Source organism: Hypanus sabinus, chromosome 30 (genome assembly GCF_030144855.1).
Source record: "Hypanus sabinus isolate sHypSab1 chromosome 30, sHypSab1.hap1, whole genome shotgun sequence".
In the NCBI taxonomy this organism is placed as follows: Eukaryota; Metazoa; Chordata; class Chondrichthyes; order Myliobatiformes; family Dasyatidae; genus Hypanus; species Hypanus sabinus.
In genome coordinates, this window is record NC_082735.1 from 140,827 (window position 1) to 167,420 (window position 26,594).

The 26,594-nt window shown below is 45.6% G+C and overlaps 1 protein-coding gene across 1 annotated transcript in view; it reads right to left on the bottom strand.

Annotated features, from left to right (window-relative positions):
* Positions 1-26,594, bottom strand: part of col16a1 (collagen, type XVI, alpha 1) — a gene marked incomplete at its 3' end in the record, with an annotated part of 565,824 nt that overhangs the window by 138,828 nt on the left and 400,402 nt on the right. Inside the window, exons 26-32 of the mRNA XM_059954228.1 lie at positions 22,430-22,528; positions 20,789-20,896; positions 19,774-19,896; positions 16,725-16,778; positions 16,575-16,616; positions 9,349-9,384; positions 4,044-4,097 (exon numbers count right to left, since the gene is read on the bottom strand). Of these exons, the coding sequence (XP_059810211.1) occupies positions 4,044-4,097; positions 9,349-9,384; positions 16,575-16,616; positions 16,725-16,778; positions 19,774-19,896; positions 20,789-20,896; positions 22,430-22,528 (516 nt within the window). The remainder of the gene's footprint in view (positions 1-4,043; positions 4,098-9,348; positions 9,385-16,574; positions 16,617-16,724; positions 16,779-19,773; positions 19,897-20,788; positions 20,897-22,429; positions 22,529-26,594) is intronic.

Sequence of the window (26,594 nt, forward strand, 5' to 3'; positions counted from 1 at the left end):
CATTGACCCAGTCTCTCACACTGACTCAGTCTCCCACACTGAGAGTCTCACACTGACCCAGTCTCTCACACTGACCCAGTCTCCCACACCGACCCAGTCTCCCACTGACCCAGTCTCCCACACTGACCCAGTCTCCCACACTGACCCAGTCTCACACACTGAGAGTCTCACACTGACCCAGTCTCCCACACCGAGAGTCTCACACTGACTCAGACTCCCACACCGACCCAGTCTCCCACTGACCCAGTCTCTCACACTGACCCAGTCTCACACACTGACCCAGTCTCCCACTGACCCAGTCTCCCACACTGACCCACTCTCACACACTGAGAGTCTCCCACCGACCCAGTTTCCCACACCGACCCAGTCTCCCACACTGACCCAGTCTCCCACACTGAGAGTCTCCCACCGACCCAGTCTCCCACCGACCCAGTCTCACACCGACCCAGTCTCACACCGACCCAGTCTCCCACACTGAGAGTCTCCCACCGACCCAGTCTCTCACACTGACCCAGTCTCACACCGACCCAGTCTCCCACACTGAGAGTCTCCCACCGACCCAGTCTCTCACACTGACCCAGTCTCCCACACTGAGAGTCTCCCACCGACCCAGTCTGCCACCGACCCAGTCTCCCACACTGAGTCTCACACCGACCCAGTCTCTCACACTGAGAGTCTCCCACCGACCCAGTCTCCCACACTGAGAGTCTCCCACCGACCCAGTCTCTCACACTGACCCAGTCTCTCACACTGACCCAGTCTCCCACACTGAGAGTCTCCCACCGACCCAGTCTCCCACACTGAGAGTCTCACACCGACCCAGTCTCCCACACTGAGAGTCTCACACCGACCCAGTCTCTCACACTGACCCAGTCTCTCACACCGACCCAGTCTCCCACACTGAGAGTCTCCCACCGACCCAGTCTCTCACACCGACCCAGACTCCCACACTGAGAGTCTCCCACCGACCCAGTCTCCCACACTGACCCAGTCTCCCACACTGAGAGTCTCACACCGACCCAGTCTCCCACACTGAGAGTCTCACACTGACCCAGTCTCCCACACTGAGAGTCTCCCACCGACCCAGTCTCCCACACTGAGAGTCTCACACCGACCCAGTCTCCCACATTGACCCAGTCTCTCACACTGACCCAGTCTCACACACTGACCCAGTCTCACACACTGACCCAGTCTCCCACCGACCCAGTCTCCCACACTGACCCAGTCTCCCACCGACCCAGTTTCCCACACCGACCCAGTCTCCCACACTGACCCAGTCTCCCACACTGAGAGTCTCCCACCGACCCAGTCTCCCACACTGAGAGTCTCCCACTGACCCAGTCTCACACCGAACCAGTCAACCACACTGAGAGTCTCCCACCGACCCAGTCTCCCACACTGAGAGTCTCACACCGACCCAGTCTCTCACACTGACCCAGTCTCCCACACTGACCCAGTCTCCCACACTGAGGGTCTCCCACCGACCCAGTCTCCCACCGACCCAGTCTCTCCCACTGACCCAGTCTCTCACACCGACCCAGTCTCCCACACTGACCCAGTCTCCCACACTGACCCAGTCTCCCACATTGACCCAGTCTCCCACACTAACCCAGTCTCTCACACTGAGGGTCTCCCATTGACCCAGTCTCCCACACTGACCCAGTCTCACACACTGAGAGTCTCACACTGACCCAGTCTCCCACACCGACCCACTCACACACTGAGAGTCTCACACTGACCGTCTCCCACACTGACCCACTCTCCCACACTGACCCACTCTCCCACACTGTGAGTCTCACACCGACCCAGTCTCCCACACCGACCCAGTCTCCCACACTGAGGGTTTCCCACTGACCCAGTCTCCCACACTGAGAGTCTTCCACACTGACCCACTCTCCCACACTGACCCAGTCTCCCACACTGAGAGTCTCCCACTGACCCAGTCTCACACCGACCCAGTCTCTCACACTGAGAGTCTCACACCGACCCAGTCTCCCACACTGACCCTCACACCGACCCAGTCTCCCACACCGACCCAGTCTCCCACACTGAGAGTCTCCCACTGACCCAGTCTCCCACACTGAGAGTCTCACACTGACCCAGTCTCTCACACTGAGAGTCTCCCACCGACCCAGTCTCCCACACTGAGAGTCTCACACCGACCTAGTCTCCCACACTGAGAGTCTCACACCGACCCAGTCTCTCACACTGACCCAGTCTCTCACACCGACCCAGTCTCCCACACTGAGAGTCTCCCACCGACCCAGTCTCTCACACTGACCCAGTCTCCCACACTGAGAGTCTCCCACCGACCCAGTCTCCCACACTGACCCAGTCTCCCACACTGAGAGTCTCACACCGACCCAGTCTCCCACACCGACCCAGTCTCCCACACTGACCCAGTCTCCCACACTGAGAGTCTCACACCGACCCAGTCTCCCACACTGAGAGTCTCCCACCGACCCAGTCTCTCACACTGACCCAGTCTCCCACACTGAGAGTCTCACACCGACCCAGTCTCCCACACCGACCCAGTCTCCCACACTGAGCGTCTCCCACCGACCCAGTCTCCCACACTGAGAGTCTCCCACTGACCCAGTCTCTCACACTGACCCAGTCTCACACCGACCCAGTCTCCCACACTGAGAGTCTCCCACTGACCCAGTCTCTCACACTGACCCAGTCTCACACCGACCCAGTCTCCCACACTGAGAGTCTCCCACCGACCCAGTCTCTCACACTGACCCAGTCTCCCACACTGAGAGTCTCCCACCGACCCAGTCTGCCCCCGACCCAGTCTCCCACACTGAGTCTCACACCGACCCAGTCTCTCACACTGAGAGTCTCCCACCGACCCAGTCTCCCACACTGAGAGTCTCCCACCGACCCAGTCTCTCACACTGACCCAGTCTCTCACACTGACCCAGTCTCCCACACTGAGAGTCTCCCACCGACCCAGTCTCCCACACTGAGAGTCTCACACCGACCCAGTCTCCCACACTGAGAGTCTCACACCGACCCAGTCTCCCACACTGAGAGTCTCACACCGACCCAGTCTCCCACACTGAGAGTCTCACACCGACCCAGTCTCCCACATTTACCCAGTCTCTCACACTGACTCAGTCTCCCACACTGAGAGTCTCACACTGACCCAGTCTCTCACACTGACCCAGTCTCCCACACCGACCCAGTCTCCCACTGACCCAGTCTCTCACACTGACCCAGTCTCCCACACTGACCCAGTCTCCCACACTGACCCAGTCTCACACACTGAGAGTCTCACACTGACCCAGTCTCTCACACTGACCCAGTCTCACACACTGAGAGTCTCACACTGACCCAGTCTCCCACACTGAGAGTCTCACACTGACCCAGTCTCCCACACTGACCCAGTCTCTCACACTGACCCAGTCTCCCACACTGACCCAGTCTCCCACACTGAGGGTCTCCCACTGACCCAGTCTCTCACACTGAGAGTCTCACACTGACCCAGTCTCCCACACTGAGAGTCTCACACTGACCCAGTCTCTCACACTGACCCAGTCTCCCACACTGAGAGTCTCACACTGACTCAGTCTCCCACACTGAGAGTCTCACACTGACCCAGTCTCTCACACTGACCCAGTCTCTCACACTGAGAGTCTCACACTGACCCAGTCTCCCACACTGAGGGTCTCCCACTGACCCAGTCTCTCACACTGAGAGTCTCACACTGACCCAGTCTCCCACACTGACCCAGTCTCCCACCGACCCAGTCTCTCACACTGACCCAGTCTCCCACACTGAGGGTCTCCCACTGACCCAGTCTCTCACACTGACCCAGTCTCTCACACTGAGAGTCTCACACTGACCCAGTCTCCCACACTGACCCAGTCTCCGACACTGACCCACTCTCCCACACTGACCCAGTCTCCCACCGACCCAGTCTCTCACACTGACCCAGTCTCCCACACTGAGGGTCTCCCACTGACCCAGTCTCCCACACTGACCCAGTCTCCCTTTCTGGAGGTCAGATGATGAGCAGACACAGGATTGTCACCTACCTTGCTGCCTTTGGGTCCTGCAGATCCGGGTATCCCCGGCACTCCAGGTTCACCCTGTGAGGAAGCACAGGATTAGAGTGAGACAGAATGACGGTGGGTCAACCATCATGGTAAGCAGGAAGGGAATGTGGAAAAATGGCCAAGCTGTCTGTTCGGTGAGGACATAGCAAATGATGAAAGCTTCCAGAGAGGATGGTGCAACTGAGGTTAATCACACATTCAGGCAATGTGTATTACCCTCGTCACACCAAATTCTCTCACTCAGACAAAGTGGGGTATTTCACCAGGACCATGTTTGATCTCATGTCATCAAGATGCCCTTAAATGCCGTGACACAGATTCAGCAGCAGCAGTCCACAGCTGCCCTCTTCACCGCAGACTGCTCTGACCCTGAGGCCTCGATCTCCTTGCTACCCATAGTCTGTCGAACTCCAGCTGGGAGGGAGAGTGGAGGTGTGGAGGAAAGTTGGGAGTTGGAGGTGAAGATGATATGTAGAGGGGAGGGTGGAGGTGTGAGGGGAGGGATGTGTTGGTTCCACTGAAAGACCAGTCATAAGCACTGTGATAGGTAACCAGGGGCAAAGAAGTGAGCAATTGAGACCAGAAATGTTTCACCATACTCCTGCCCATCATGAAACATGCAGTACCCTCAGCTCGCACACTTCTCTCTCTGTACCCCAGCAGCTGGACTCAGCGGACTGTGTAAGAAGCATAAGGTTAAGGGACCGGACTGTAATAGGTTGTGTTCAGACTGAAGCAAATCTCCTGCATAATTAGTTATTAATTATGCAAAGATAATCAAAGTGTTACCCAAGGCAGGAGATCAAATCACCTGTGAAATGCTCTTCACAAGGAACATTTCGATCAACCCCAGTGACTATGTATAGAGGAAGGATGCCCAGTTGCTGCTTCTCACTTAGAGCACTGCACATCTGGAGTTGTGGATGAATACAACCTGGTCCGTCCATAATATTGAGGACAATGCCAATAGCACTTACAGTGAGCCAGCCTCTCTACTGAGGCAGCACAGCATGGCAGCAGCGGCCTTTCAGACCTGGTGTTACTTGGACACAAGAGCAATGGGTGACCCAGCTTTCTAAATTCATGTTGCAGGACCTCTTCTTCCTTTTCACTCTGTCTTTATCACCACAATATCTGGCTGTTCTTCCCAGTGTAGGAATCTATTGTGACCACTTACCTCTCAAACAGATAGCCCAAGTTGGCTACCGTTGGTTCAATGTTTAAATTTCAAAGTAAATTTATTTTCAAAGTAAATATATATCATCATATACTAGAGATTCACTTTGGTGCAGGTATTTACACGAAAATTAAGTAATAGAACAGAATTTATGAAAAATCATAAAGACTGACTAGCATGCAATGTGAAAAAGAGGACAAATTGTACAAAGGATCACATTTTATTTTATTTAGCAAATCAGTGGCCCTTCAATCCACACTGCCCAGCAAACGCTGACGACCCTGATTTAACCATAATCTATTTGCGGCACGATTTACAATAACAGTAAACAGGCCTGGTACATCTTTGGACTGTAGGAGGAAATGGACAAATTCCATGGGGACGAAGTACAGAGGATGCTGGGAATTAACTCTGATACCCCTGCACTGTAATAGCATTACACTAACCAAGACTCTGCCACGGTGACCATTTACAGAAGTTAGTAAATAAATGGCAACAAGCTGTAGAGCCTGGAACGAGTCTGTAGGTTTTGGTATCAGTTCAGAATTGAGGTGAGTGAAGTTAACCATGCTGGTTCAGGAGCCTCATGAGTGAAGGGTAATAACTGTTCCTGAACCTGGTGGTGTGGGACCTCAGGCCCCCGATACCTCCTGCTCAATGGTAGAGTGCGAAGAGAGCATGGCCTGGATGATGCGGGTCCTTGTTGATGGACGCTACCTTCTTGTGTAAGTGTGCTCACTGATGAGGAAGTCTTTGCCTGTTATGGATGGGCTGCAGCCATTACTTTTTGTAGGCTTTTCCATTCATGGTCATGATGCAGCAAGTCAAAACTTTCTCTCCTGTGTATCATTAGAAGTTTGTCAATGTTCTAGGGACATGCCGAAAATGCCCAAACTTCGAAGAAAGGAAAGGAATTATAATGCCTTCTTTTTGACAGCATTTACATTCTGGTCGCAGGAAAGATCCTCTGACATGATAACACCAAAGAATTTAAAGTTATTGATTCTCTCCCACTGTTCTCCAGGGAAAGCAGCAGTGGCAAAGTTTGTGGTGCCTTGGTTTGTTCTGATGCACAGGAGGGGAGGGGAGGGACACAGCTCGGAGACAAATCATGATAAGGGACTCAACGGAAAAGGGAGCAGGCAGACAGTTCTGTGGCTGCATACAGTACTGAATAGAATATTGCCTCCAAATGGTCTGGGATGTCTTGGGAGTGGCGGCAGGATATTCTGACAACACAGGGTTGCCAAAGATCATGTCTAAGCTGGCAATAAGGCCAGAGGTATAAAAGGGGAAGAGATCATACAATTTAGAGGGCTACACTATGGATTAACGAGTGGGACATGCCACCTGCTGGTAGTACAGCAATAAGAGGACGGGCCGGTGATTGTAGAGCTAAAGGCGCGGTGTGGGCGAGGGTGGAATTTCCGGATCATTGCAACCACTTGCTGGCAAGTTAGGACCTGTACACATTGGATGGGATATATCTCCAGCAGAAGGGATCCAACAACCCTGCAGAGAGTTTTACTAATGTTAGGGAGGGTTTGTACAGTTGGGAAGGTGATGTAGATAGCAAGTTCAGTAAGCAGGACAGTCATGGTGCTTGGGAGGACGGAGGACTAAACTGCATCTATTTTAATGCAGGGAGGCAGGCTGGTAAGGCCAATGAACTGGAGCAGCAGTTAGCATGTGGGAACACAATACTGTCACTGCCACTGAGAAGTGGTTAAAGACCAGCTCAGTGATTCAGGCATTGAAGAGGATAAAGTGAAATAAAAGGGAGTATTGCAATGTTGATCATTGCAGTCATGAAGAAGGATATAGATTAAGGAGCTTTAAGATAAAGGAACAAAATTAGGCTATTTGGCCCATTAATTCTGCTCTGCCATTCCATCATGGCTGAGTTATTATCCCTCTCAACCCCTGCTGCCCATAACTTTTGATGCCCTGACTGATTAAAGCCTGATCAATCTCTGTTTTATTTCCCATCACTGCCTGTAAAAGAGTTTGTACGTTCTCCCCATGACCATGTGGGTTTCTTTTGGGTGCTCTAGATTCATTGTAAGTTGTCCCGTGATCAGGCCAGGATGAAATCGGGGGATTGATTGACAGTGTGGCTTGTAGGGTCGGAAGGGCTGACTCTGTGCTGTATATTAGTCAATCAATCAATAAATAACATTTAACCTTCACAGGCATCTGTGGCAATGAATTCCACAGATTTTTCATCCTCTGGCTAAAGAAATTCCCTCTCATCTCTGTTCTCAATGGACGTCCCTTTATTCTGAGGCTGTGCCCTCTGGTCCACGACTTATCCACTATGGGAAACACCCTCTTCACATCCACTCTATCTAGACCTTTGAATATTCCATAGGTTTCAATGAGATCCCACCCCTCTTATTTTTCTAAACTCCAGTGAGTACAAACTCAGAGACAGCAAACACTCTTCATATTCATATAAACCTTTCAATTCTGGAATAATTCTTGATAACCCCCTTGGTATCCTCTCCAATGCAAGCACATCTTTTCTTAGATAAGGGGCCCAAAACTGCTCACAACACGCCAAGTGCAATCTGACCAATTAAATATAAGGCATCAGCATGACATCCTTGCTTTTGTATTCTAGTCCTCTTGAAATGATTGCTAGCATTGCATTTACCACAGAATCAATATGAAAGTTAACCTTTAGGGAATCCTGCATAAGGACTCCCATGTCTCTTTGCATGTCTGATCTTTGAATTTTCTCCTGTTTAGAAAACACATCTTTATTTCTTCTACCAAAATACATGACCATACACTTCCTTATACTATATTCCATCTGCCACCTCTTTGTCCTTTCTCCTTATCTATCTGTCCATCTGCAGTCTCCCTGCTTTCTCAATATTAACTACACCTTCCCTTATCTTCACATCATCTGCAAACTTGGCCACAAATCTATCAATTCTGTCATTCAAGTCATTAACACGTACAGAGAAAAGAAGCAGTCCCAACACTGATTCCTATGGCACAAAACTAGTCACCAACATCCAACCAGTCCCCTTTATTCCCACACTTTGCCTCCTGCCAGTCATACAATTTTCTATCATGCTAGTAACATTCCTGTAATAACATGGCCTCTAATCTTGTTACGCAGCCAGCCTCCTGTCCAGCATCTTGTCAGAGGGCTCCCAATCATGTCACCTCTTTCTAAGGATTTTATTTCATTTTTTTTAAACCAAGAGCCACCCCACCTCCTCTGCCTACCTACCTGTCCTATGAATTTAATACTAAGCTCCCAACTGTGATCTTCTTTCAGCCACAGCTTAGTGATACCCACAACATCATAGTTGCCAATTTCTAACCGTTATTTTGTATACAGCATCCATTCAAATATAACACCTTCAGTCCTGTATTCAACACCTTTGTCAGCTTTGCCCCCATATTACCGGAAGTTAGGGTTAGGGTTCAGTGAGAGATGGGGCCCAGATATGGTAGAAGAGAGTAGAGAGCGATTGGTTATGGTAATGGGGGAACGGGGATTCTTAGAATCATAGACATGTGCGGCACAGAAACAAGACGTTTGGGCTGTAGTTATGTACCTAACTCCAGCACCTCCCTCTGTGTGAAAAACCTACCTTCAGGTCTGCTTTAAATGCATCCCCTCTCACCTTAAAACTGTGTCCACTAGTTTGAGGCTCCTCTGCTTTGGGAAAAAAAGATTCTTTTTTTGTACATCATCCCTAGTACATCTTGGAGTGTGGTAGCTAAATCTAATGAGGAAGGGACGGAGGCACTCTCACAATGTTGAAGCATTTAGATTTCAGGATGAATGCGAACTGCCAAGGCATAGAACGCAAAGGACCAAGCATTGGTTTGTACGATTAGATAGATAGGTACTTGAAGGTCAGGAAGATTATAGTGGGCTGAATTGCCTGTGTCTGTGCTGTAGGACTCCCAAGGTTTTACTTATACAGGCCAGGACTGGGAGACAGGCAGCATTCTACATACAAGCTCATAAATACAGGTTGGCCATGTACAGACCCATGGAAGGAGGCTGTGGAATTGTGGCCAATGTTATTCGGGTTCAGCACTGTTCGCATCTCTACGGAAATATTCCAAGTATTTACTCACCGGCTCTCCTGGTTTCCCCACACTGCCATCCTTTCCCTGAAAGCAAGAACATTTGAACCTGAGTTATTTAAACCTTCACCTCCGCCATTGACGGTCCCAAGCCTGGCTGTGAAAGGAGGATTGGAGGTTGGGCTAACAACCCCATCCCATAAAAACCCAGAGCCTCAGAAACACGAACAGATCCTCCAAAGACCTCAGCCCTGGGAAGGGAAGGATCTTTGCCTAGGAGACGAAAGATGGATTACACCTGGGGACAACTGGAAAAATTGGACCAGGACAGAGTAATCTTGCAGCTGCTCTCGGCAGTCTCTGTTCCAGTGGGAGATGATGGGCTTCAGAAGAAGGAAGCACAGAAAAATCTGACCATTCTCTCTGCAGCAACAAGAGTTTTCACACAAGAAACTTCCACAGAAGAGTCCCAGTTAGCACTGTCTCTGGCAGAAGGAGAGGCAGGAATCGAGCAAATAAGAGACAGGAATAACACAGACAAGGAGAGGAAAAGGTACACAGAAACAGACAACCAGACACATTACAGGAGCACACCAAATGAGAGGAGAGCGTGAGAGGGAGAGACAGAGATGGAAAGAGAGAGAATGGAGAGGGAAGGAGGGAGGGAGAGGGAGAAAGAGGATGGACAGGGGAGAGGAAGAGGGTGAGAGAAGAGAGGAGAGAGAGGGAGGGAGAGGGGAGAGAAAGGGAGAAGAGAGAGAAATACGGGAGAAAGAGGAGTAAGAGAAAGGCAGAGAGAGGGGAGATACAGGGACAGAGCAGGAGGGATGAGAGAAAGGGAGGGGGAGAATGAGAGAGAGGACCACATGTTAACAACTTCCCCTCATCCAACCACCACATAATACCACTCATTCTCCCTCCCACGTAAGACAGCCCTAACCCCTCTCAGTACCACTTCTCCAGAGGCCCTGCATTTGAAATCCTGACCCAGGCTCTCATCACTCTCTACTTTGGAAAATCTCCTGGTACAGTTTGCTCTCCAGACCTGTTTGAAAAGTCCACTGTGGGGACTTCCGGTAAGATGGCGACTGTTTAGCTGCTCTGAACTTTTGCTCCGTTATTCTTCTTACCTTTGAACTATATGTCTTCCTTCTTAAACCTTAGTTAGGTATTTTATTAGTTCTCTTTTACCTGCCTGCGAACACATCTATCTTATAATGGCTACCAAAAGTACTAAAACCGGGAAAAAGGAAACTTCTACGGCTTTGCCGGCTGACATTCTCGCTGTTTTGGAACAACATCGACAAGATACTTTAATGGATTTTAGAACTGAATTTAGAACTTCTTTCAACCAGCTGAATGTCAAATTGGATCAGATTAATGCTAGAGTGGATGAACATGTTGAACATTTATCTCGCATTGACGTAACTTCTGAAGATTTAAAACGCCGTGTTCAATATCTTGAAACTCTCTGCTCCAGCCCAGAGGAGAAGAACAGTAAACTTTTTTCCAAAATGGTGGATCTTGAAAATCGGAGCAGACGTTGCAATCTATGAATTCTTGGTTTGCCAGAGGCCACCGAAAAGGGCTCTCCCATTGAATTTTTTTCTAAGTTTCTCTGTGAGATTTTTGGGAAAGAATTTCTTCCGACTCCACCTGAGCTTGAAAGGGCACACAGGATCTATGTTGCTCGAGCAATTCTGGGTTCCCGCCCACGGCCGATTATTTAATGCTTTCATCAATACCAAGTGAAAAACCGTTTGATGATGGAGGCACGCCGCAGAGGTACTTTTGCTTTTCAAAATACAGTCATTTGTTTCGTGGAGGATTTTGCCCCCCCAGGTTCTGAAGATGCGTGCTGAGTTTAAAGGTGTAATGAAAGTGCTTTTTGATCGCAGATTCAGACCCTCTCTCCGAAATCCAGCCAATCTTCGAATTACGCTTACTACTGGAGATTATAAGTGGTTTAAATCAGTGAAGGAGGCTGAGGCGTTTGTTGGAAGTCTTCCGGCCACCTCGTCTTCTTCGGAACCGGCCTGACCTTCTAAAATGGTTGATAAGTACTTCTTGAAGTAAAACTAATTTTACCGAACTCAGACTTTACTTGAATAATTCAGTCATTATCTATTGAAACTCTAAGGGCTGTAGTCAATCTCTCCCTGGACTTGGTGCGTTTTTTCTAAATAGATAACTTAAGTTTAATGTTTCCCTGCAAACTTTTAGATTTCACCTGTGTAATCTATTTTATTTTTGTATAACTTTATCTATAGAGAACTACAATTGTCTTTAACTTGTTTTGGAGGTTTGGAGTTTTTATTGAAGGTCTCCCTGTTGGTTGATACATAGTTTAAGTTTTGTTTTTTTTTCTGTAAATGGTTGATAAGGACTCTCTTTGAATTTTATAATTTCCCCTTTTTCTCCCTCCCTTTTTTCTCTTTTAATCTTTTATAGTTTTTCGCGGGTAGGTTAGTTTTAGTTTTCTTCTGATTTTCTTTGTATTAAGTTTTATACGTCTGTTGAAGTTGTTCCTATTTGGAATTCTGTTTTCTAGTGCATAGTTATTATTTGCTATATTATTTATACAGAACTTTTGTTAATGACACAGAACTGGAAGTCATACTTGGGTTAATCTTTTTGGTAGAGCTAGCTGCTTTTTTAGGTAACCATCTAATTTTGGGTTGAGGGGGGGAGTGGATTCTCCAGTTCCAACACTACTCACTGTTTCTTTTGTTTTCCTTTGTTATTCAGGACATGTCTCTGTTTTGATTCTATGGATCTATGTTTACATTTTTGCTCCCAGACTGTTATTGTACTGCTTGATTTTTTATATGCCTGCTACCTTCTATGCACTAACAATTGATAATGGTTAATTCACTTAAATTTGTGAGCTGGAATGTAAAGGGATTGAATCATCCTGTTAAAAGAAGGAAGGTCTTCTCACATATTAAACAACTCAAAGCTGACTACTTCAAGAAACTTTAAACTACTTCAAGAAACTCATATTCGTAATTTTAATAATTCTTGGCTTCTGTCAAAGTGGGTGGGTCAGCATTTTCATTCATCCTTTGCTGCCAAAGCTAGGGGGGGGGTCTCCATCCTTATTAATTCAAAAATTTCTTTTGAACTCCATAATAAGATATCTGATACAAATGGCCGTTTTATTATTGTTTCTGGTAAATTATACAATACTAAAGTTGTACTAGCGAACCTGTATGCTCCCAATTTTGATGATGTTAATTTTTTTGAACGTTTTTTCTCCTCACTACCAGATTTAAACTCATACTCTCTTATACTGGGAGGCGATTTCTATTGTTGGTTAGATCCTAATTTGGATCGATCGACCTCTGTTACTAGATTACCTACTAAATCTGCCTTAGCTATTCACTCTTTTCTCTCTAATTATGGTATCTCAGATATATGGCATTTCCTTCATCCTACTGAGAGAGACTATTCTTTTTTTTCACATGTTCACCATACCTTTACTTTTTGACTACTTTTTACTCGATAATCAACTTATTCCATTTGTCTATTCTTGTGACTATCAGAGTATAGTGATTTCTGACCATGCCCCAATTACTTTGTCTTTAAATTTTCCTGGTCTCCCTCAGAGGAATAAACACTGGCGTTTTGACTCGACTTTATTATTGGATGATGATTTTCTAAAATTCATTAAGGATCAGATAACCTTTTATTTTAACACCAATACATCATCTGAAATGTCATCCCAGATTGTCTGGGATGCCATGAAAGCATATCTGAGGGGTCAAATTATCTCCTATACAGCAAATCTTAATAGAAAGTCCTGTGCAGATCGATTAGACCTCATTAATCAGATTAAAGAATTGGATCAACTGTATGCTCAAACTAAGAATCCTGAATTATACAAGAAGCGTGTAGAACTTCAAACTAAATTTAATCTTCTGTCTACCCAACCTGTCGAACGCCAACTTCTTGAAAGTAAGAGTCGCTTCTATATTCATGGTGACAAATCTGGTAAATTTCTAGCCAATCAGCTGAGATGTTCCAAAGCCAAACAACATATTACAAAGATCCGGAGGGAGAATGGAGACTTTACATCGGATCACTCAGAAATCAATGACGCATTTTAAAATTTCTATTCTCGACTTTATTCCTCTGAATCTTTGAATGACAATATCTCTGTTGATCATTTTTTAAATAATCTGAATATTCCTTCACTTTCATCTGATTTTAAAGCCAAACTTAATGCGCCTATATCATCAGAAGAAATATCTTTTGCAATTTCTGCATTGTCTTCAGGGAAATCTCCTGGACCTGATGGGTTCCCTGTAGAATTTTATAAATCATTCTCTTCACTTCTTTCTCCTCAGTTATTCTCAGTATTATCTGACTCGTTTAATTACGGTAAATTGCCACCCTCTTTTAATGAGGCATCTATTATTCTTTTATTAAAAAAGGGTAAAGACCCAACAGAATGTTCCTCGTATAGGCCGATTTATTTGTTTAATGTTGATGTTAAAATCTTGGCCAAAGTTTTGGCTTATAGATTAGAAACTGTTATTCCCTCTATTATTTCTGTTGATCAAACTGGTTTTATTAAAAACCGTCTTCCTTTTTTTAACATTCGGCGTTTATTTAACATTTTATATTCACCTCCATTCCTGAATGTGTTATTTCCCTCGACGCGAAGAAAGCATTTGATCATATAGAGTGGAACTACCTTTTTGCAGTTTTAGAAAAATTTGACTTCGGTCGAAGTTTTATCTCTTGGATCAAATTGCTGTATTTGCGTCCTACTGCCTCTGTTTTGACTAATTTTCAGAAATCCCAGTTATTTAACCTCAAACGTGGCACCCTTCAGGGATGCCTTTTAAGTCCCTTTCTCTTTGATTTGGCTATAGAACCTTTGGCGATAGCATTTCGAAATTGTCCTGAATTGACCGGGATTTGGAGAGGGGGTGTTGAGCATAAAGTTTCTCTCTATGCTGATGACTTATTACTTTTTCTTTCAAATCCGTCTACATCCTTACCTCCAATGTTTTCACTTCTTGATCAGTCTAGCCAGTTCTCTGGCTATAAACTTAATTTACATAAGAGCGTACTTTTCGCAATTAATAAAGAAGCACAAGAATTAACATTTCGTGATCTCCCTTTTAAAGTAGTTCATAATCAATTTACTTATCTTGGGATTACAGTCACAAGGAAGTTTAAAGATCTCTTTCGTGAAAATTTTGCCAATCTTTCATATACTATAAAACAGAGTCTGTTACAATGGTCACCTCTATCTATGTCTTTGGTAGGTCGTATTAATGTTGTTAAAATGTATGTTCTCCCTAAACTTTTATATTTATTTCAATCAATCCCAATTTTTATTCCTAAATCTTTTTTTGATTCCTTAGACTATTATTTTGTCATATCTGTGGAAGAATAAGCGCTCTAGAATTAATAAAGTTCATCTCCAAAAATCTAAAAAAGAGGGTGGCATGGCTTTACCTAACTTTTGTTTATATTATTGGGCAGCCAATATACGTTGTGCTACCTTTTGGTCTTTTTTCCACGGCCAACCCGAGTGCCCTAATTGGGTGGCAATGGAGTTGAGTTCCACTAAAGATTTATCTATCTCTGCACTTCTTGGCTCTGTACTCCCTAGTAGTTTGTCCAGATTAATTGTTAATCCTCTTGTTAGACACACTTTGCATATATGGGCTCAGTTTAGGAAATTTCATGGTTTCCATGGTTTTTCCTTTTCTAGCCCTATCTTACATAATCACCTTTTTTTACCTACTACATATGACCCAGCATTCCATGATTGGTATAGGAAGGGCATTAGACATTTTGAAGATCTTTTTATTGATAATCGCTTCGCATCTTTTCAACAGCTCTCTGCTAAATTCAATCTGCCCAATGCTCATTTTTTTAGATATCTCCAAATTAGACACTTTATTAATCCTTTAATTCCTAACTTCCCTGAAATGCCTGAGAAAAATGTTATGGATTTATTTCTTTCTATTAATCCACTAGGTAAAGGTTTAATATCATTTATTCATGATAAATTAGCATCCTTACGGCGTGCCCCGTGGATAAAATTAGAATGGCTTGGGAGCATGATTTAAATATCTCCTTATCTGATGAGACTTGGGACTCGATTCTCAAATCGGTTAATTCAACCTCTCTTTGTGCTCGCCATTGCCTTTTACAGTTTAAGATTGTTCATAGAGCCCATATGTCTAAATCTAAACTATCTCGATTTTACCCCAATATTAGTCCTCTCTGTGATAAATGCAAAAGGGGCGAGGCCTCTCTCATTCATATGTACTGGTTTTGTCCTAGCTTGGAGAAATTTTGGAAAGATGTCTTCATAACATTATCTTCTATTCTGAATCACCACCTAGAACCTAACCCTTTAATTGTTTTGTTCGGTTTTTTGGGTGAGACAGATTTACGTCTGAGTTCGATAAGTGTCGAATATTATCTTTTGCTTCTCTCCTGGCTAGACTTTTAATCCTCCTTAGATGGAGAGATGTTGCCCCGCCCACGCATGCTCAATGGCTTAATGATATTATGTCCTGCTTAGACCTTGAAAAAATTCATTATTCAGTTCTTAATTCTGATACAAAGTTCCATAAGGTCTGGGGACCTTTTATCGAGTACTTTCATAACCTTCCTCTTAACTAAGGTTTTTTTTTCGGTCCCTTGCTTTCAGCTCCTTTTTTTTTGGTAGTAGGCATTAATATCTTCTGTTGCTAAGTGTATTTACAGTTTTGGGGGTTTGAATGTCCTGATGTATACTCTCTATATTGTGTTGTGGTTGGTCTGGAGTTCTTTTTTGTTGCGGGGTTTGGGGAGGATACTAATTTTACATGTCTTCAATTTGGGTGCTTTCTTAATTATCTTCTTTTGTATTATATTATTATTGTATGTTTATTTTTGCACTGTATTAACGTTCTATATTTCGATCTGGGTTTTTTTTATCTGTAGCGATGTAGAAAATGTATAAAAAAACCAATTAAAAAAAAAGAAAAGTCCACTGTGAAACTATCAGAGGAGGTTGATGGACTGACAATTCTGATGGGTGGGTGAACAGTGTTCTTGGTCTCAGGAGAACACTGTGTCAATGGTAGAAGGTAGTCGCCTCCCACAAATTGCCCACCCATACACTCACCCCAGACATCCACTCCCCATTCCCACACTGGCATCATCAGCTACCCCCCCAGAGCCTACAAACTGTAAAGGTGAGTCATCCCCAACCCCGAAACACCACCTGAAGAGAAGATAAACACAAGTTGACATGAACTCACTGGCAGGCCAGGCTGTCCAACTCCAGGGGGTCCCCTCTGCCCCTGTTGAATATAAAGAGAGCAAATTGTTAATTCACTACTAGTCACATTCAGCTGAGGTCAGCACAGAGATCCTTCAAACTTCACATGACATGACATCTTCACACTCACCTTCTCTCCCTTCAGACCCGGAGTGCCCGCCTGTCCTTGCAGACCTGGTAGACCCTATGGCAATGGAAAAAACACACCAAAGTGAGAGGTTCAGTGTCTCTCACACAGACACACACACACACACACTCACACACACACACTCACTCTGCATTGACCTTCATCAACCGTGGGACTGAGTTTAGGAGCTGAGAGATAATGTTGCAGCTATTTCGGACCCTGGTCGGGGAGTTCTGTGCTCAGTTCTGGTCACCTCACTATAAGAAGGATGTGGAAACCATATAAAGGGTGCGGAGGAGATTTACAAGGATGTTGCCTGGATTGGGGAGCATGCCTTGTGAGAATAGGTTGAGTGAACTTGACCTATTCTCCTTGGAGTGGCAGAGGATGAGAGGTGACCTGATAGAGGTGTATAAGATGATGAGAGGCATTGATAGTGTGGATAGTCAGAGGCTTTTTCCCAGGGCTGAAATGGCTAACAGAAGAGGGTACAGTTTTAAGGTGATTCAAAGTAGGTACAGACGAGATGTTAGGGTAAGTTTTTTTATGCAGAGAGTGGTGAGTGCGTGGAATGTGCTGCCAGCGACGATGGTGGAGGTGGATATGATAGGGTCTTTTAAGAGATTCTTGGACAAGTATATGGAGCTTAGAAAAATCGATGGCTATGGGTAACCCTAGGTAATTTCTAAACATGTTCAGCACAGCATTGTGGGTCGAAGGGCCTGTACTGTGCTGTAGGATTTAGAAACATAGAAAACCTACAGCACTATATAGGACCTTCAGCCCACAAAGTTGTGCCGAACATGTCCTTACCTTAGAAATTACCAGGCTTGCCTATAGTCCTCGATATTTCTAAGCTCCATGTACCTATCCAAAAGTCTCTTAAAAGACCCTATCGTATCTGCCTCCACCACCGTCACTGGCAGCCCATTCCACGCACTCACCACTCTGAGTAAAAAAACTGACCCCTGACATCTCTGTACCTACTCCCCAGCACCTTAAATCTGTGTCCTCTTGTGGTAACCATTTCAGCCCTGGGAAAAGCCTCTGACTATCCACACGATCAATGCCTCTCATCATCTTATATACCTCTATCATGTCACCTCTTATCCTCCGTTGCTCCAAGGAGAAAAGGCCGAGTTCACTCAACCTATTCTCATAAGGCATACTCCCCAATCCAGGCAACATCCTTGTAAATCTCTTCTGCATCATTTCTATGGCTTCCACATCCTTCCTGTAGTGAGGTGACCAGAACTGAGCACAGTACTCCAAATAGGGTCTGACCAGGGTCCTATATAGCTGCAACATTACCTCTCAGCACCTAAATTCAATTCTACAATTGATGAAGGCCAGTACACCATACGCCTTCTTAACCACACAGTCATCTGCCATCATATTTGACCAACCAAAATGAACCACTTCACACTTATTTGGGTTGAAATCCATCTGCCACTTCTCAGCCAGGTTTTGCATTCTATCAATGTCATGCTGTAACCTCTGACAGCCCTCCACATTATCCACAACACCCCCAACCTATGTCAGCATACTTATGAACCTATTCCTCCACTTCCTCATCCAGGTCATTTATAAAAATCACGAAGAGTAAGGGTTTGAGAACAGATCCCTGAGGCACACCACTAGTGACCGACCTCCATGCAGAATATGACCCATCTATAACCACTCTTTGCCTTCTGTGGGCAAGCCAGTTCTGGATCCACAAAGCAATGTCCCCTTGGATCCCATGCCTCCTTACTTTCTCAATAAGCCTTGGATGGTGTACCTTATCAAATGCCTTGCTGAAATCCATATACACTATATCTACTGCTCTTCCTTTATCAATGTGTTTAGTCACATCCTCAAAAAACTCAATCAGGCTCGTAAGGCACAACCTGCCTTGACAAAGCCGTGCTGACTATTCCTAATCATATTATATCTCTCTGAATGTTCATAAGTCCTGCCTCTCAGGATCTTCTCCATCAACTTACCAACCACTGAGATATGAATGACTGGTCTATAACTTCTTGGGCTATCTCTACTCCCTTTCTTGAATAAAGGAACAACATCCGCAACCCTCCAATTCTCTGGAGCCTCTCCCACCCCCATTGATGATACAAAGATCATCACCAGAGGCTCAGCAATCTCGTCCCTCGCCTCCCACAGTAGCCTGGGGTACTTCTCATCTGGTCCCGGTGACTTATCCAACTTGATGCTTTCCAAAAGCTCCAGCACATCATTTCTTAATATCTACATACTCAAGCTTTTCAGTCTGCTGCAAGTGATCACTACAATCACCAAGATCCTTTTCCATAGTGAATACTGAAGCAAAGTACCTGTTATTTCCTCCGGTTCCATTCACACTTTCCCACTGTCACAGCTGATAGGTCCTATTCTTTTGCTTCCTATCCTCATGCTCTTCACATACTTGCAGAATGCCTTGGGGTTTTCCTTAATCCTGCCCACCAAGGCCTTCTTACGGCCCCTTCTGACTCTCCTAATTTCCTTCTTAAGTTCCTTCCTATTAGCCTTATTATCTTCTAGATCTCTAACATTACCTAGTTCTCTGAATCTTTTGTAAGCTTTTATTTTCTTCTTGACTATATTTATTTCAGCCTTTGTACACCACGGTTGCTGTACCCTACCATAGCTTCCCTGTCTCATTGGAACGTACCTATGCAGAACTCCACACAAATATCCCCTGAACATTTGCCACATTTCTTCTGTACTTTTCCCGAGAACATCTGTTTCCAATTTAAGCTTCCAATTTTCTGCCTGATAGCCCCATAGTTCCCCTTACTCCAATTAAACGCTTTTTTAACTTGTCTGTTCCTATATCACTCTCCAGTGCTGTTATAAAGGAGATAGAATTATGATCACTATCTCCAAAAGCTCTCCCATTAGAAACATTTCGATGTTTCTGTACACTAATCAAACACACTAAACATATAACACACAGACACACCCATTAAACACGCAAACACAGATACAACACACTAATTACACAAACACACGGTCAGACTGTAAGTACAGACAGCCAGTATTACTGATGACTTACATGTCTTCCAGGTGTTCCTGTCCCAGGTGGTCCAGGATCGCCTCGAGGGCCTGGTTTCCCTGGAAGTCCGATCACGTCCTTGAAGTCATCTGGTATTGTGGGGCAAACCTCACACTGATCTCCCTGTACAAGACAATCCAAACACCACAAATTAATCAGGACTGGATCCCTTGATCCCAATCAGATTACTTGACGAATCAGGAATGAGGAACACACTGCAGGATGTTTGGACAAAATCAGATGGTGGCAGCAATATTAAGTGACCTGTGTCTGGCCAGATGTGGAGGTGTAATGCGGTGTGGAAATAGAAATACGGACACACCCGATCAGCATCTCTCACGTTCACCACGTGAACCATTTGTCTGTGTGTCCTCAGCAACTATGCCAAGCCAAAGGTGAGCTGGGCCAGAGCTGAGGGTAGCTGAGAAGGATCAGTCAGGAAGAAACAGAGGAACAGTGAGGTCACAATGTTGTCCAGTAATTCCCACAGCTCATCACTAATCCTGACCACTGTACCCTCAGCACCCTGGCTTCAAACCAGGGTACAGGAAAGAAACATGAGGGCAAGGACTGATAGGGCACCAAGCAGAAGTTCAACATTTCCTTCCCAACCAACCTCAGAGCCAACTGATTCCGGTTAGTAGTATGAGGGAAGAGCAATCTGTTCAAATCAGGGATACCCGCAGAAAGTGAAAACCTGCTGGGATCAGGGACACCTGCAGAGAGTGAAAACCTGCTGGGACCAGGGACACCCGCAGAGAGCAGGAACCTGCTGGGATCAGGGACACCTGCAGACAGCAGGAATCTGCTGGAATCAGGGACAACTGCAGAGAACAGGAACCTGCTGGGATCAGGGACACCTGCAGAGAGCAAGAATCTGCTGGAATCACGGACACCTGCAGAGAGCAGGAACCCACTGGGATCAGGGACACACAGTGAGAACCAGAGATAGGGAATGCCTGCTGGGAATAGCAATATTTGCTCTGACAAAGGCAACAAGAAATTGTTGACTCACCTTTTCACCTTTTAGTCCGGGAGAACCTCGTAATCCTTGTTTTCCAGGGTTTCCTGGAATTCCTATGGCACCTGGCTCTCCTGTATCGCCCTTTGGACCAGGATCACCCTGAACAAAGGAATTAAACATTTTCTCTGAGTGCTAATAAGGGTACCCCCGGAACCCCCCTACATGGTGAAGCAGTTTAGGACCCTCAGTGAATCACTAGGGAAGGACAGGAATTCACCTTAAGCCGGGTAACAAGAGGAAAGAGAGAGAGATTGGCTCCTCCTTATGGCATAAGTTAGGTCACACCTTCCTCCACTGCACACCCTTCCCTCACTCACCAGACAAGTCACTGGCCTTGCAGTGGCATCTGTAGCTCCAGTGACTGTCAAGGTTTAGACAGATCTCTCAGACAAACCCATCATTCCTGCTTCCACATCACACTAATCTTCACTGGTTGATGGCATACAAACCTGGTCCTCCAGCTCTAGCTCAGTAGGTTAACCCTTGTCATCATTCATGAATTCCCAATTAATGCTTGCTGAGCTTGCGATTTGGATCCAGGGCTGTAACCCCCAGGTATCTGTAGATAAAGACCATGAGCTTGTACTTTAATGATTCCTGGTGACTCCCCAGTGTGTGGTAATTGCAGTGGGCTGAAAACTTCAGAGGCAGTGGTCCCCAACCATCCTCCCTGTATTCACAACTGATGAGGAACCTTCATTCTTCAATAACACTATTACAGCACTGGCTGCAAGGCCAGGGTTCAGTTCCTGCCACTGTCTGTAACGAGTTTATACCTTCTCCCTCTGACTCTGTGGGTTTCCTCTGGGTATCCCAGTTTCCTCCCACAGTCCAAAGGTGTATGTGTAAGTTATGAGCACGTCAGAAACAGGGCAAAACTTGTGGGCTGCCCAGCCCAATCTCACTGATTTGGTTTGATGTAAACAACAAATTTCATTGTATATTTTAATGTATGTGTGACAAATAAAACTAATCAGTAGTCTTAAAAAGTAAGCAGATATGAACTCCCCCTCTGAGCTCCCACTCAAACCACCTCCACCATTTGACATAGATATTCAGCTGAGGTTGAGCAGGTCCTGGACAAACGTTCAGTAGTAGTAAAATATTGGCTGAACATCTTTGAAGTGTTTTAAGAGACTCTTGGATAGGTACATGGAGTTCAGAAAAAAGAGGGCTATGGGTAACCTTAGGCAATTTCTAAAGTAAGTACATGTTCGACATGGCATTGTGGGCTGGAGAGCCTATATTGTGTTGTTGTGTTGTCAGTTTTCTATGTTTCTATCACTATGATTTGGGTTCAAATCCTGCAGAGGTGATTGGGGTTAGGCAGATTACAGGAACCAGTGTGTGAACTTGTTCCTGAAAGAGAACCAGATAACATTAAACTGGTGACTTTTTTAGGACACTGGCCCAGAGGAGATTTTCACTGGGGTGGCCACTGTTCATCCCAGTGTAAAAAGCCAGTGAGTGCTACTCTTCAACACAAGAGGTTCTGCAGATGCTGGAAATCCTGAGGAACACACACAAAATGCAGGAGGATCTCAGCACATACAACTTCCCAGCCCCGTGGAGAAATAGTCCTCTCTCCATGGAACCATCACAGCCCTGCACCGTTTGTCGATGCTCACTCACCGGTCTGCCGGGCTGACCGTCCTCAGGTACTTCCACATGTGGAGAGGCAGCATTGAGCTTCCCATGTGGAGCAGTGAAGCAAGGTCCACATCCTTCGCCCTGCATTGTGAAGAGAAAAGAGCGAGTTTTACCATGGCGTCTGCACTGAGAGTAACCCACAGAAATGTCCTCCCATACCAACTCTGAGGGTCCTCCCAGAGCCTGGATCTCACCCACACTGGCTGTGGCTTGTTACAGTGACAGACCAGCTGCTCCTTCCTAAACTGTTCCACCGCATGGTTCCAAATGCACAATGGACTAAACACTTTCTCGAGGACTCTGTCTACACTCACTGGCCCATCATCAGATAATCATTTCCAGCTCTTTGGGACTGTCTCCATGAATGGATGTCCAGGAGACACTGTACAGTGACTGAAACCAGAAGTGCATTGATCAGGGTGCAGCAGCCCTCCCTGCAACACTGCTTCGAATGCCTGCAAGTACCACAGCAGCTGTCGCCCCAGGACCAGATTACAAGCTAACAATTAGCACCCACGGCCGCTTCAGGTAATGGCCAAGAATCCTGTTCAGTGATTCCTGTGTGGGGTCTCTTAGCTCTTCAGCACACAGCTCACTCTCAGTTACACATTGTTATGTACCCCTAGGGTTCATTTTTTTCTGTGGACTGTCACTTGAATATACAAGGACACATAGACACACATGGCTCAGAGTCAAGATGGATTTGGTCAATGGAAGACACCAGTGAGTCAGTCGCTGGTTTAAACTTTTAGTAGCCGAAAGCGGTGAGTTGAGATCAATCCTGAATATTGATAAATGACTCTCACAAGTTTCTGCAACTAGACAAAAGTTTGCAGAGAAGAAAGGAGAGGAGAGGAAGGTTTGAATCAGAAGAAACCTAATGACAAAGAGATCACTGTTTGGACTCTCTCTTCAAGTAGTCCGTAAGGGGTGAGTTTGTTTCCATTCGAATACGAAAGTGTGATTGTCACGTAGTTAATTCACAGGAGTGGGTTCTCTGGTGGGGGAAAACCTTTCTGAATGTCACGTGTGTGTTTACCCTTTGTCTAGGTGTGGCAGTTCACTGAAGAAAGGCACCCCTGTGGCAAATCACCGTTGGAGTTATTTCTTATGTCGCAGAACTGGATAAATGGCTATCACGTTGTGTGTGATTGGGGTAACCTTGTGGAATCTACCGGTGTGTCAACCCCTGCCTGGGTGGTGGCTCCCTTGAAGAGGGTCCCCTTTGTGATGAGCTACTGTTGGTGATAATCCATACGTGGATTCAGTTTGAGAATCCTGTGGCCACCACTTTGGGACATCCCGTAGCTGAATTCGGGTGTGGTATCACTTGTGTTGAAAGAATACTCGCTGAAGATCACTGACGGTGATACTTTGTGTGTAGAGTGGAACAACTTCAGAGATAAAACCTACTATTATTATTGTTATCTCTGAATGCAATTGCCTTCTCACAACCTTTGCCTTTGGATTACAAACATCTCACATTAATTAACCTGTGCATCTGAATAGAACTTCCTTACATACTAATGTAAGACTGTATCACTTACCACCTAAGTTTGAAGAAGTTTGGGAACTTTATTTTTTACACCTATATATGCATAACAGCATTAACTCTTGATTTACCTGGTTTAAGTTACTATATGACATAGTTACTAATAAAATAATGTTTTGTTAACAGCAAAACCAGACTCCAGGTGTGTTCTATTGATGCTGAACTTTTACAGGGTCGTGTGTAAGTGACACACATGAATGTGTTCCCCAGAGGGGAGTAGTTGCCAGTGGACAGCACCCACAGCCATTCCCTTTAACCTGAATGCTCCCAACATCCATCGATGATTTCAGTGCCTTTGTGTCTTCAAATCACAGCCTGTGACTGTACACAAGCTCTGCGTCTCACAGTTTCCCCCACCCCATCACTGCACTAACATGTTAACCAGAGTCCAGTTCACATCCCTTCCTGTGTTTCTCATACATAAACACCACTCAGTCTCAGCCCTCAGTCACTGAACGTTCTGAGCAGCAGTGTAAAGAGTCGCAAAAAGGTACAGTACAGAGACAAGTCCTTTGGCTCATCACATAATTCCATTAGCCCATACTAGACCATATGCTTGTATGCCTTGACTTTTTCAACTGCCTCTCTCAAAGTTTCTCAACCATCGTGACTGTACCTTATCCCACCACCTCCTCTGGCAGCAAGTTCCAGGCAATACTCACTAGCCCTTCAAATTGCCTTTAAACCTCCTTCCTTTTCACTTTATAGCACCAATGGTCAGGGTTCAATTCCCACTGCTCTCAGTAAGGAGTTTGTATGTTCTCCCCAAGACAGCCTGGGTTTCCTCTGGGTGCTCTAATATCTTCCCACATTGCAAACGTGTACAGTTTAGGGTTGGTAAGTTGTGGGCATACTTTTTTGTGCTGAGAGCTTGGTGACACTTGATGGCTGCCCGAGCACATCCTCGGACTGTCTTGGTCATTGATGCCAATGGCACATTTCACTGGATGTTTTGATGTTTCCATTTACATGTTGCAAATAAAGATAATCTTTCAATCTACATACAGTATTTCTGATATCCCAAACAAGGGAAAAACATTTTGGCTGCCTACCATATTTATACCTCTATAATCTATATTCTGTACATCTATCGCGTCACCCATCAGCCTCTTTTTCTTCAGGAAAAATAAAATTATTATGTCCAGTCTCTCCCCATCTCTTTTCCAATACAGATAACATCCTGGTGAATCTCCTCTGCACAAGAATGACAAAGATGTGCAGCCCTTCACAGATAGAATTTCTCCTCATCCCATTCAGACCCCCAGCCTGAGGATTTGACCCTGTTCCAGACTGCTGGAGAGCCTCCAGTATCTACCCACCAATTCCCACTTTGCCTTTCCCTTTGTGTTTTTACTTTCCTCAGGCACCCTTGATCAATTCCTCTGTGCCTGTCTCTGTATTCTCTGAAGGGACCAGCAGAATTCTCTAAAGGGACCCAATATTGCTTCATGATGTGTACTACCCCACCATTCCTACCTCCCTCTCCTCATTCTTCCCAGTGGCCCATCCCCATGAAATGCTGCAACAACCTACTCTCCCAATCACTCTCCCTCACCTCCAATATTCTTGTTCCCAATAAAGCCCAGATTTTGTCCTTGCAACACACACACACAAGATGCCAGAGGAACTCAGCAGGCTTTCAGCATCTATAGAAAAATTACAGTTTTGGGCGAAAATCCTTTAGCAGGACATTCTGTCCTTTCCTGGTTGTACATAGGGACTATTGAACCCTCGGTGAGGTTTGTGGACATGTGTGAATGTGTTTATCAGACCTAGAGGGATAGGTCACGCTACAGCACAAAGATAAACCTGACACTATCTCTCCACTCCGCTCCCTTCACCACTCCAGCCTTATCTCTGCACGGCCTCACCCACACTTGTCCCCAGTGATTTTTGCCAAATGAAGGTGACATAAAGTGTTAGTTTTCTCAGTAGTTAACCCCATCACCTCCCCCTTACTCACAACCTTTGTAACCACACTCCCCCATCAAACACCCTCCTTTCACCAAACAGCCATTCAGTTTCCCCTGCTCAGGTTTGATCCTACATAATGCCCTCTCATGCCTCACTTGCCAAGTGCTCATCCTGTCTGAGAGACACACAGAAGGCTGACAATCTAATCCCATCATGCTTGGCTCGCCAAGTGCCCATCTCGTCAGAGACTAAACAGAGGACTGACAATCCAATCTTATCATGGCTGCCTGCATTGTACTGATTCATCAGCTGCTCTAAACTCTAGATATCCAGTTGGTGGTGGGAGCAACTGTTCCCACTGGTTTGGTGATCTTGAATTAATTACACAGAGTAGATTCAACTTCTTGCTTTGAATTGGGAGTGGGAAGGTAGCAAAGATCAGTTTGAGATGGTGCTGGTGAACACCAGTCACTAAATACAGGTGGTGGCAAACAAAACAAAGAATACAACTAACAACCCACACAAAATGCTGGTGGAACACAGCAGGCCAGGCAGCATCTATAGGGAGAAGTGCTGTCGATGTTTCGGGCCGAGACCCTTCATCAGGACTAACCGAAAGGGAAGATAGTAAGAGATTTGAATGTAGTGGGGGGAGGGGGAAATGCAAAATGATAGGAGAAG